Below are 13,086 nucleotides of genomic sequence, written 5' to 3'. Positions count from 1 at the left end.
CTGACTCCAGGGCCAACATACTCATTGTAATAACTGCCCGTGCCTCATTTTACTCATCTGTCAAATGAAAAGGGTGGACTAGATTGTCTCTGTGGTCCATTCCAGAGCTAGATCAAGGATATCTCTTTTTTAAACTATAAGGTAATATCAGGGGTAGAAGAAACATATAGACAAGTGCAGGGGAGGAATCAGGAAAAGTCTTCAAGTTTGGAATGTATAAGAGAGCAGCTCTGATCAATACAGTATCCATTCAGGATTCCAGAGGACTGATGGTGAACTATGTTGTCCATACAGGGAGGTGATGGTCCAGGATAGGATAAGACTTACCTACCCATGTACCTGTGTGTGTTTACGTGGGGGCGGGTGCATTGAGGGAATTTGTTTTGCTCCACTGTCAATTTTTTACAGCAAATATTTCTTTTCTTTCTCCCGTCGCCAGTGGGTTGGGAGGAAGAGGAAACCCATTTCTGTTCTCTCTTTTGTTTTTGAAAGCAGAGAGGTTGCTACAGATGTGAATTGTTTCATGCACTTTCAAATGATGTCATTGTGTTCTTAGTTTGACTTAACTGATCACGGTGTCAAGAGAGACTTCTCACTAAGTGAGGACAGTCCATGACTGTTTGTAATGTAAAAACAAAAGACAACAAGACATTTTTGAAAAAAAAAATGTTTCAGCCTCATGTGAGACATGGTGCTGAGCATTGAAGGAGGAGGCCAACATAGTTGTACATGATAAGAGACCATTCTCCAGTCTGTGTAAAAGAAATGGAATATGGAGATGCAGTGGGGAAAGGGGTACAGGTCTGGACTCAGAAGTCATTACCATTGTGACTTTGGCCAAGTTACCTCATCTGTCTTTACCTCAGTTTCCTCATCTAGAAAATGGAGGTAATAATATAGTGCTTTTAAGATTTATCAAGCACTATACATCTATTACCTTATTTCATCCTCACAGCAACCCTAGGAATAAATGTTGCTATAAGCCCCATTTTACCAATGGGGAAACTGAGGCATATGGTTAAATGACTTGTCCACAGTCACACAAGTATGACTGAGGCAGAATTTGAACCCAGATCTTTTCTTTTTATATATCTTGTATTTACACCTATCTAGATAGGTGTACATGTTGTTTCCCCAACAGTAGCAAAAACTGATCTTTTTAGAGCACTTCAGTTTTTACAGAGGCCTTCCCACACATTTTCTCATTTGAATCTCACAAAAGCCTTATGAGGGCACTACTATAGGGGTGATTTATCCTCATTTTACAGCTGAGAAAGCTAAGATTCTGAGAGGGTTAAGTGACTTACCTATAATTATCCAGGTGGTAGCATTTGAACTCAGATCTTCCTGCACTTCACCTGTCCTACCTGCCTACCTTCCTAGATTGTTGTGAAGGAGGGGTATAGAAGCAGACATGGGTGGAAGTCTTTTGGAAGCTTGTGAGAGCTGTCTGGTGCCAGTTGTCGTTATTTATTATTGTGTTTTTCCCTAAATCAAAATTCCCTCCCCCCACCAGCATGTGACTCTCTCTGTGCCTGGGCAAAAATGCTGTCAAATCAGCAGCTCCTTTTTAACAAGCACAAATTTGTTGCAAACTGGGCGAGGCCCCAGCACTGCGCTCTCTTTATTCTCTCTGACTAAATCTCCTCCCAGCCCCGAGATGAAATGAATTTCCAGCCAGCCCTCCCTAAGACCTTACCAAAGACTCATTGATCACCGTCTCCTAAGCCAAGTCACTGTGTCTAAAATGCCCCAGGATGGGCGTTCTTCCCCTTTTCTGTCATCTTCCCCTTTTGGCCACCAAGGGAAGGCTGTGGATCCCTTCTCAGAGTATTTATTGTCTGGAAAAGACATAGGAGTATGAAGAAAACCAATTATGTTGAGATGAAGCGATCAAAATATTAAAAAAAATATTCATGGAGCCCAGGTTGAGAAATCTGGCGTGACTTCACCTAGACAAGGTCCAAATGTGTTTGGGGACCTGGAGCTGAACCCCCCACTCCCACCCTGGCTTTTGGAGGAACTCACTTGGCAGAGAAACCAAAGAGTTAAAAAGGGAGCCCAACAGGCAATGATCGCTTACCAGCAGTCGCCCAGAGCCTTATTTCTTTCCTCATAGACATTAGTGAGTAAAAAATGTTTGGGCAAAAAGGAATCAGACACAGGCCTTTTCAGGGCCGGAGCCAAGTGGATTTTTGTAGTGCCAGGAAATACACTGAATATTTCCCCTTACTGGTTGCTTGCTTTCTATTTATTTTGGGCCATACAGTAGTTTTATTATGGAGAAGGATGGAGGAAAAACATATTCACCATTTCCGCAGTCAGCCAGAAACAGATCGGGAATTCAGGGTAGCTATTTTTTGCCTTTTCTCCCTAATCCATCTGCTTCCCTCTATACTGGGGTGAAGATTGCCAGGAGGGGCAAGAGGATCGTTCTTGGGCAGGGCTAGAGGAATACATTTTTCCTCCTGCATTCCCAAGACTGATTTCATCAATAAGCATTTATTAGCATCAATTTATCCTCTAAGGCCCCCATGAAGAGGAAATCCTTAGTAGATTTTCACTTGGATTGAGAAGGAAAGATTTTTTTTTTTATCCCCAGTGCCTGGCACATAGTAAGTACTTAATAAATTAATAACGTATTATTAATATATATAATAATAACAATAAATTAATTAAAAAATAAAATTAAAAAATAAGTACTTAATAAAAGTACATCATTGTCAAAAAGGGACCTCATTGGACTTTCAGTCAATGAAAATGAATTTCTAGTCTAACACCCCAGCAAGTGGTGAGCCAGCCTTTTCTTGAAGACCTGTAGTAATGGGGAGCCCCCCCCCACTTCCTGAAGTGATCACCTTGGATCACTTCAGACTGGTGAAATGGACACATAAATAAATGAGAGAACAGACATGGTATTCATGAAGACTAGAGCTCAGAAAGAAATGGAAAATGCCCTCGATTAGGAATTGAGTCATGGGTTCAAGTTCTCTTTGGATGGCACACCCCCTTCTCCAGGCTTCTCTTTTCTTCATCTATGAGATGTAAAGGTTTGGTCTAAATCTCTCCAAAGCTTCCCCCACCCCTAGTTCGAATTCCATGATTTTCTCCAGAGCCTAGAATGGCAAGGAGGGGAACTGGTTGACTTGATCATTGAATGGCTTTGAGATGGAAGTCAGTCTCATTGACAAATCCTCTAAACAATTTTGAAAATTGACCCAGAGGCATCGATATCTAGCCAGTGGCCAACAAGTTGAGACTGACTCATAAAATCTGGGGTTTTTTAAACACTTACCTTCCATCTTAGAGTATTGATTCTAAGACAGAAGAGTGGTAAGGTGTAGGCAATAGGGGTTAAGTGACTTGCCCAGGGTCACACAGCTAGGAAGTGTCTGAGGCCAGATTTGAACCCAGGACCTCCCATCTCTAGGCCTGGCTCTTAATCCACTGAGCATAAAATCTCTTAATTTAGGCTTTTATTGTGGTTTGCTTTTCACAAGCTTGATAATAAAAATAAGTAGTTTTTTTTTGTCTGAATGTCTGATTTTTCTGATATAGAGAACACCTTGGGGGAAGCTAGTGACTTAGTGGATAGAGCATCAGGCCTGGAATCAGGAGGATCTGAATTCAAATCTGGCCTCAAACACTTCCTAGCTGTGTGACCCTGGGCAAGTCCCTTAACCCTATTTGTTTTTGTTTTAAGAGTTATTACTAAGACAGAAATTAAGGGTTTAAAAAAAGAGGTGGTTCCCTGTGACACTAAAAGGTTGTCAATAAATCAGTCGGTCAACAGTGCTTCTTGATTGGTTTATGAAATACTCACCATGTTCTATCTAGGTAACTCTGCTAGGCAATGGAAATCTAGAACCCAAAAGGAAACAGTCTTTGCTTTCAGGGGTTTTATGTGGAAGGGAGGGAGGGAGGGAGGAGAGTGGAAGGACGGATTTATTAAGCACCTACTGTGTGCTTAGCTATTGTCCTAGGCACCTTATAAATATTATCATATTTGTAAAAATCCAACAAAGAATAAAGACAAAATCAGTCCTTGACAGGAAGGGAAGGAGAGTGACAGAAGCAGGTGTTGACCCTAAGCATTCCTGACTCCAGAACTGATGATCTCTGTACGCCAGACTCTGCAGTAAAAATAATAATAATAAAGCAATTATAAAGCTTGTTGAGGCTGCAGTCATCATCTCATCCTCCTGCACACTAACCCGCATTTTAAAATGAAAAAGAAGCGAGTGCAAAGCCCAAACCATTTGATCTGGGGTACATTTGGCCTGGGGGAGATTTTTCAACAGCACAGCACAACCAGCCGTACAGAGGCTGAGCCCCTGAGCCCAGGGATTTGGCTAAGCTTCCTAAGCTCCCAAGAGCCTCTAGGGAAAGCTTGGGCACAGGGAGAGCTGAGCATGCGTCTGGGCGCACACATACACAAGCTGTGATTGTGCCATCCTTATTCCAGCACGAATAATGAATGATTTAATATTAATAATTGTTCCTAATGTGATATAAGCATGATAATTAGGAGGTCGATGAGCCAATGTTGAACCAAAGGCCCTTTGGCAGGTAGCCGGCCTGAGGGACCCCCAGCTCCCAGCCCAGGGTCCAGAGGATTCATTAAACTCGGCCCATTGCCCAGGAAAAGAGTACAGAAATGGGAGGAAGAGAGGGCATGCTGAATGGAGAGCTTAAACCCTAGACTCAGGATTGCAAGGAACCTTGAGGTCCACCAGCTGCATTTTAAGGCAGAGGAAACTGAGATCCAAAGAGGCACGAAGTAGCCTGTCCAAGGGAAAAACCCAGGGTTTCCCATAGACAGGAGGCTGACCTCAGAGCCAGCAAGAGCCAAGTTCAAATCCTACCTCTTGATACTCATGGTTTGGGGACCCTGAGCAAATAAGGCACCTCTCAATGTCCTAGGCAGCCCTGGAAGATTCTAGTTTGCAGACAAGGTGCAAACCAGTAGTAGAAAGGGGGAGTTTTCTCCTCTGGAAGTTCCCTCCATCTCTAGCCTTCCTAATTCCAAACCCAGTGCCCTACCCGGTGCCTCTTCTCACATACAAGCAGATGATTAGCAAGTAGTCAGCCTCTAGACCTAAATTAATTTATGACTTGGTGTGTGTGTGTGTAACTCAAGTGTTGTTAATTCCTGCACTATATTAAGAAGCCGGAGGAACATAAGGTGAGTTGGGGCCATGATTCTTCGGTGTCTCTCCTTGCCAAATACCCCTGGGGATGTACTGGGAGAACCCACCATTCCAGACACAGCGCTTCTGTTCATGTGCAGCCTCGGTTCTCTGTTAAGACGATGCATGTATCGACACACACATGTATATACATAAACATATCGATCTAAGCGTATAGCTACGTAGAAGAAATAAAGATGACTTCCTTGTCTTTTTTAAACCTATTTGCGAGCCTTTTTTCTACTGAGAGGTTCACTGTCACTCAGAATATTGCTTCTAACCCTCTCCAAACAAGTAACCCCTTACAAATGAAGCTCGGCTAACCTGGGTAGAATCCAACTGATCCGATCTGTTTGGCTTCCTGGCTTCCCTCTCCTCGGCCCCCACCAAATACCTTGTTGTCCTGGAGCCATGAGTGATGGTAAAGGATTCTTGAAAAGTGAGTTTTCCATGATGTCATCGTCACAGCTCGTAGGATCTTTCCCCTCCTCCCAGAGATTGGGCATACCTTCCCCGGCGATCCTTTTCTTTGTGTCTTGTTGTTTTTCCACTCTTTGGCGTAACTACCACGCGGTAGGTTTGGGGGAGTTTTTAAAAGCCTGTTTTCTTTCATCTGGGCAACTTTGGGTCGTTGATGATTTTCCTGATGGGTGTCAGGACAAGCAAATGTCGAGAGCTCAAGAATGTGCCTAAAAATCACAACATGAGCGTTCCCAGAAGTTCATAGTATTTAATTCCTTAATAATGATTTTTAATTACACGCTCGGGAACCCGGGAATGAGCGAAATGCTCTAATAGACTTTAGCCTGCTGTGGCGCTTCCTTGCAAACAGCAGGGGAAGGCCTGGAGGGCTTTTGGTGTAGGTGGAGGCTGAGGTACCCAAGGAGCGTGTTGAATGCCAAGGAGCAGCTTTAACCACCAGCACAGAGACAGGCGCTGACATATCCCCTTGGCCAGGGACAGCACGCTAGCATGCTGGAGCCTACGCGAGAAAATGGTAAAATCCGGTGTTGGGGAATTCTAATGAGAAAGCCCTCCAAGCTGCCCAGCTAGGAAGGGACCTCAGATTTAAGTTAACCCTGGTGCGGAGGGAGGGCTGCTCGCAGTGCTATGGCATGCCTCACTTTCTCTCGAATGACAGGCACGGTCCCCTGGGCACAGTTCACACCTGGTCAGGTATGGGCTTGTTCCAGGGGCTTTGCAGTTGGCGAGGGGGTCCTAATCTTTTGGGAAAGTCTGAGTGGACCCCTCAGAGAGGTAACTGCTGCTGCTGTCTTTTTTCTGCCCCCTAGGTTCACCAGTATTACAGCTGCCTCCCAGAAGAGAAGGTGCCCTATGTCAATAGTCCTGGAGAAAAACTGAGGATTAAACAGCTCCTCCATCAGCTACCTCCACATGACAATGAGGTAAGGGGTCGGAGAGCTGCTCTTTCCTACATGGTGGCGGGAATCCCTGTGGCACCACTTGAGGCTTCTTCAAAGAGAAAACTTAGTTTGGACTTACATGGGCCAAAGTAAACTCTCTTAGATACCTGGAGGGCTTGGGGGTGGGGGTGGGCGTGGGGGTGGGGAGTGGGATCTGAGCCAGAGCTTCAGAGTGGAGGGTATCGTCCCGTGTGGCCTTTCACAGCAGACTGATGGAGGACCCGGAGCATGCGCAAAATGAAATCAGTGGCTCGTGTCCACGCTTGCTCAATCTTAGAAGAAAAATCTGTCCATTTGGTGACCGCAAATGTTGGAACAGGTTAGAATTCATCTTGCCAGTTCCAGCCCAGAAAACACACTGGGAATCCCATTAATTTTCACCACCATTACCCATGAATTGGGTTTGCTATTCTTTCTTTTGTAGCATGACTTCGGTGGCTTAGCTCTGTACTTCTGGGTACAATAACAATAGCTAATCATGGCTAACATTTATATAGGAGTCAAGGCTTAGAAAGCGCCTTAAGCATGCAGGTTCCTTGGAATCACAACCACTTAGGAAGTGGGTGCTATTGTTGTTCCCATTTTATAGATGAGAAAAGCAAGGCAAGAAAAGTTAAGTGACTTGCCCAGAGTCCTGGCACTAGCAAGTGTCTGAGGAATGGCTGGAGGCCTTATGGGGGCTGCATCTTTTAGTATGGTGAACATTTTTAGAAAAGAGGAGGTTAATGCCTGACTACAGCGGTTGAGGGGACATGACAGAGGAGAGACTCTAAACGAAACTCTAATGCAAATATTAACAACATGGCAATGGGTTCAAATCAAGACATATGTGACACCCAATGGAATCACGCGTCGGCTATAGGGGGAGGGGGGAGGAAAAGAAAATGATCTTTGTCTTTAATGAATAGTGCTTGGAAATGATCAAATAAAATATTATAAAAGAAAATAAAAAAGAAAAGAGGAGGTTAAAGAAAAGCCCAGGGCATGGACTTAGCCAGTCCTTGAAATCCCCTGGAGTAGGAATCTGGAAACGTCCTTCTGAAACGTGTCATGTCCCAGGTGAGCAGATTTACAAGCTAGAAATGCTGGGAGGGAGGGAAAGAGAGATAATCCCCTAAAAAGGAACCGTTTTCTCCACCCAGACCCCAACAGGGCGCAGCTAAAAGGCACAGCTAAAGGTCTGAGGAAAGAAAGAAATCTTTTTGCAAGATGGACATTCCCAGGCTGGGCCCCCAAAGACCAAATGCCATGGACTGCGAGTGAACATTTGCCAATCTCAGCTCCCCAAAGTGCAGAAAAAGAGGAATGATTTTCAGGCACTAAATAAGATCCTGAGATAGGAACTGCCTGGAAATGAGCCTTCTCCTGACAATAGCCCAGAGCAATCTCTGCTGCCATTTAAGCCAGTTTTTGCCCAGTTAGGCTTTCCTTTTCCCTTTTAAAATTGAAAAGCAGGAGCCAAGTGTAGAGATGGAAGGTCCTGAGTTCAAATCTGGATTCAGACCCTTTCTAACTGGATGATCCTGGGCAAGTCACTTAACCCCCAGTGTCTAGCCCTTAGCATTCTTCTGCTTTGGAAACAATACCCAGGGTTGATTCTAAGATGGAAGGTAAGGGTTTGGGGTTGATTTTTTTTTTAATTGAGAGGCACCTTGTAAAGTAGTGCATAGCGAGCCAGTTTCAGGCATGAATGTGCAGGATTTTGCAAGGCCAGTGATTATACCTTCTTTTAAGAAATTGGGGGGCTGCTCAGGGTCTGTCTTGAGTAAAGGCACATGGGTCCTTTTCTCTCTTTATTCAGCAGAGCATCTCTCTTCTTGGTTTCTGTATGAGGAGCTGCGGTTTGTGGGCTTTTTTTTTAAATGAAAAGTGATACCGTACAAATTGCCTTTTCATGTTAGTGACAATTTAATACGTGCAAATCAGTGGGCAAATTAGGCCCATTCAGCATGCTCATTTTAGAACAAAAGATAATTGGTAAGGTAAATACTCCAGCCATTCACTTCTTCCCTCAAATCAGAAAACGTGATCATAGACAGAAGCCATGTGTTGAGGTTTGATAGAAACAGCCCCAGGCCCAGGCGCAAGAGGACTGGCATCTTATTTGGCCCCACCACCAGCCAGCTAGGTGACCTTGGAAAAGTCACTGAATCTCTAAGGAGGGCTGGATTAAGCGAACTCTCTGGACCTTTTCAGCTCTAACATTCCATTAAGTTCTGTTTGTGTCAAGAAAGAGTAGAGTGTCAATTATTTAATGAGAATAATTATAGCTAACCTTGACAGAGGGCTGTAATATTTGTTAAGTGCTTTACATACATCATCCCGTATGATTCTCATGACCACCCAGTGAGGGAGGTGCTATTACAATTCCCATTTTCCAGATGAGGAAAGTGAACCTGAGAAAGATTGTTCCCTTGAAGTGGCTGCTATGATTCTCCCCATTTTACATGCAAGGAAAGTGAGTTTTTGAGAGATTGTACTTATCCAGGCTTTGTATGGCTACAAGTCAAGTTTCCCTGCCTCCCAAGTGTTCCTTAGTGAGTTGAATCCCATCCGTGTGACATTCACTACCAGGTTGGGCTTCCATAGACCAAACCTAGAGGACGTGGTTGAGCATCAGTAATCTTGGCTCACTCTATTTGGAGAAGGAAGGTGGGGTGCCATTTTTAGACTCCAAAAGACACCCCAAGGCAGAAGATCTTTATTCTGGAAGCTGACCACTTTGCTGCCTCTTCAAAATCAAAACCAAATGAAAAACCAAGCCCCTTCTGCTTCCTCTCCTGAATACACAGACCTAAGTCAGTACACAGGCAGATAGATGTCATTGCCACCCCCAAAACCCTCTGAAGGAATTCCGAGACCACCCCCGAGACCATCCCCCCTCCCCGCTCCTCCTTTGGCTTCATCAAGACCGGAGAGTGTCCTATGTGAAATCCATCAGGCATAAGAGGGTCCATGAGCAGGTCTTCAGCCTGGCCAAGTCACAATAAGCATTTGGGGTGTCACAGCGGAGAGGGTGGTATTTACCTGGGCATGTGAAGTTCATGGCGTTGGGAGTCCCACAGCAAATCTAGGAAGATGGTCAACCTTTTCACTAAGCCTCCATTTAGCTCCACTTCCCTTTAAAAAATGCAATTTAAATGAGCTTAATTGGAAAGACTCAAATTCCAATCTGATCTACATTTATTAAGCACCCAAGTGCCAGGAACTGTTGGCATACAATCAATAAAAAGACAGACAAACCCCATCCTCAAGGAGCTCATGATCTAGTGGGGGGAGACAACATACAAAAGGAAGCTGGGGTAGGGGGGAAAAGAAGGGAGACCCAGCAGAGCAGCAGATGCAAAGAGGAAGGAGCCACTTTCTCTCCTCTACCCAAGAAGCCATTGGGAGGGCTTTAGTCCTCACATCCCAGCCTTCCAATCAGAAGGGAGAGGAGGCTGAAAGGGGTAGCGCCAATCATTTTAAAGTAATGACACATGGGGATTTTAAAGACTCAAGTTTAGCTCCTTGGTTGCTCTTGCTTCCCCAGAAAATGAGGCTAGCCAAGAAAGGACCTTTCAGCTTTCATCAGAAGAGAAGTTCGGGGCACTCCAGTTTTCTTGTTTTACAGAGCCCTTTTACTTAGCATCCAATCTTTATAGAGCTTGGCTTTAAGTGGCTTCATGTCAAAAGGTCATTAAAATGTGGGCAGGGACGGTCAATCCAGCCTTGTTGCCTCCTGTCTGATATTGAAAAGTCCATCCTGATGGCTTTGGAAGCCCCAACCAGGAATCTTAATGAGATCGTTTTTCTGTGTCTCTAGGTTCGATATTGTAATTCTCTGGATGAGGAGGAGAAGAGAGAGCTCAAACTTTTCAGCAACCAAAGGAAACGGGAGAATTTGGGCCGAGGAAATGTCAGGCCATTTCCCGTCACTATGACGGGGGCCATTTGTGAACAGGTAAGTTTGTGTCACGTCCACACAAAGCCAAACTTGTCTTGACCACCTCATGCCGGAATAAAACTCTCCCCAAAATGCCTTCCTAGATAGAGAAGATAATAACTATTTTAGGACTAGTTTTAAAGGTTATAGAAAGATATTTTTGACTCTTTCATTGGCTAAATGCTAAAGGTTTGGTTGTGTTGGCCCCAGGAAATGGGGCTATAAGTCTTTTGTGTGTTTTCTGTCCAACTGGAGACTGCCCTAGGAGTGGAAGGCAATTTTGAGCAGGGAGAGTTTAGAGACAGCAGTGTTTCTGCTTTGATGATGGCCTCCTTTCTACCCAAAATCCTTCCTCTGCTGGTTTCCATTTTCTAGGTTTATTTTCTGCTTTTCCTTATCCCTCCAAACTAAGGCCTCAGTGGGTTCACCTCCCCAATCAATCAGCGAGTGGTTCAAGAGTCAGTTATTAAGCACTGTGTGTGAGACTGAGCTAAGAATGAGTGATACAGAAAAGGTAAAAACCGTTCCTTAAAGAGCTCATATTCGAATGCGGGTGCATGCCACAGAAGCAGTGTCAGACACAATGAGCCAGAAGCATTCCAAAGGGCTCTTGCTGAAAACTGCTCTCCTCCACCTTGAGAGAGAACTGATGATCTCTGAGCATAGACTGACGTAGGCTTTTTTCACCTTCTCTCTCTGTCTCTCTCTCTCTCTCTGTCTCTCTGTCTCTCTCTGTCTCTCTGTCTCTCTGTCTCTCTGTCTCTCTCTCTGTCTCTGTCTCTCTCTCTGTCTCTGTCTCTCTGTCTCTCTCTCTCTCTCTGTCTCTGTCTCTCTCTCTCTGTCTCTCTGTCTCTCTCTCTCTCTCTGTCTCTCTCTCTCTCTCTCTCTCTCTCTCTCTCTCTCTCTCTCTCTCTCTCTCTCTCTCTATTTGTTTCTGTGTGGTTTTTTGGGCAACGTGACTAATACGGAAATACTTTTTTTAATTCCGGAGATAGAAAGCTAATCATGAGTCCTACATATCCCAATGGCCAAAATGTTTATTTGGGATAGAAGTAAAGGGAAAAGGGACCTTACTTTAGTAGAAGTCCAAAATAATCTCTACTTCCATGAATCTACATCCCAGGGAGGAATGCTGTCAGTACTATGAATTTTTGGCATCATATTCAAAGCTTTTTATTCATGACCATTTATATTAGAGGCAGCAACATATTGGTAAGAGGGTCAACTGTTGACAGCAGGCCCTTGACTCAGTTTCCATCTCTAACTATAGGAAGGACATTTACTCTTTCAGTATCCTGGGTAATTCTTTAAAACCAGAAGTTACAAAAAGATTAAAGATTTACTATGGCAGAAAGAACTTCCACACTGAGAATTCTCCCACATGTTTGGAGTCATAGGTCTAGGCTTCTCTAATAAAACAACCTCCCCCTGAAAAACAAAACAAAGCATTTTTATACGTAGTGATAGAAACCAAACTAAAATTCTCTGAAGTCTGCTAATTGGGCCTTAATCTGACCCAAAGGAGGCCAGGCTTCTCTAGAGATAGGACTCCTTGCCCCACCAAACCAGATTCCCCATCAGGGACCACTTGGAGAGAATGGACAGCTTTCCCATCCAATGTTCTCATCCTCTCTCTTACAGTGTGGAGGCCAGATTAATGGAGGTGACATAGCTGTATTTGCATCAAGAGCCGGTCATGGAGTGTGTTGGCACCCATCATGCTTCATGTGCACAGTTTGTAATGAGCTCCTGGTGGACCTGATCTATTTCTACCAAGATGGGAAGATGTACTGCGGCAGGCACCATGCTGAATGCCTGAAACCTCGTTGTGCAGCCTGTGATGAGGTAAGAGTAGGTATTCTGATCCTGGAACCTTCCTCTGGGTAGCTCTAGCCCAGATTTAGGCCACCAGATGTCTTGCCTAAAGCTCTACTCACTTGCCTTCCTGCCACTTGGCCTTAGAGAGCTTTCAGAGTTAAGAAAGTTTAGAGGACTCCGCCATCTTTTTTTTTTTTAACTTAGGAGGCAAAAAACTAATCATGAGTCCTACCCATTCCATGGACCAAAAAGTCTATCTGTGACTGAACATGGTAGTCTCACGTCTTTCCTGCCTATAAGATTCTTCTTATAGGTAAGGACACCCACAACTGGCTTCTCTTGACCATGGACAAGTTGTAGATCAGCTTCTGATCTACATTATTGGTAGAGGAATTTTTAACTTAGGAGTTACTGACACTTCTGAAGTCCTTATTATGAACCCCATCATAGAGAAGAAGCCCTAGTGGCCCTGAGATTTCACTTCTCATAAAGGAACCTAAACCCCAAATTTTTGTGTGTTTTTTGCCTAAACTTCTGCCTTTGGGTTGGGTAGATATCATACTGGAGTAAATAGAGAACACTGGTTTTTGAGTCAGGAAGGCCAGAGTTCAAATCCTGCTAGCTGTGTGACTTCAAGCTAGTCATTAAATTCTCAGTGTCCTAGCCAATTCTCCTCAGACTTGCTGAATGGTGGGTACAGGGAACATCCTTACTGGAAATTCCCTAAAGC

At 44.3% G+C, this 13,086-nt stretch overlaps 1 protein-coding gene across 4 annotated transcripts in view; it reads left to right on the top strand.

Moving 5' to 3' along the window:
* Positions 1–13,086, top strand: part of PRICKLE2 (prickle planar cell polarity protein 2) — a 369,208-nt gene that overhangs the window by 290,402 nt on the left and 65,720 nt on the right. For all 4 annotated transcript variants that reach the window (XR_008913354.1, XM_001371584.4, XM_056804373.1 and 1 more), the window contains 3 exons: positions 6,482–6,595; positions 10,419–10,556; positions 12,180–12,383. Coding sequence is in view for 3 of the 4 variants with exons in the window: in XM_001371584.4 (XP_001371621.2) it covers positions 6,482–6,595; positions 10,419–10,556; positions 12,180–12,383 (456 nt within the window). In the remaining variant the exon portion in view is untranslated. The remainder of the gene's footprint in view (positions 1–6,481; positions 6,596–10,418; positions 10,557–12,179; positions 12,384–13,086) is intronic.

The sequence above is a fragment of the Monodelphis domestica genome, chromosome 7 (genome assembly GCF_027887165.1).
Source record: "Monodelphis domestica isolate mMonDom1 chromosome 7, mMonDom1.pri, whole genome shotgun sequence".
NCBI classification, from domain to species: Eukaryota; Metazoa; Chordata; class Mammalia; order Didelphimorphia; family Didelphidae; genus Monodelphis; species Monodelphis domestica.
Note: the sequence above shows the minus strand (reverse complement) of the source record. Positions and strands in the feature narration are given on the sequence as shown.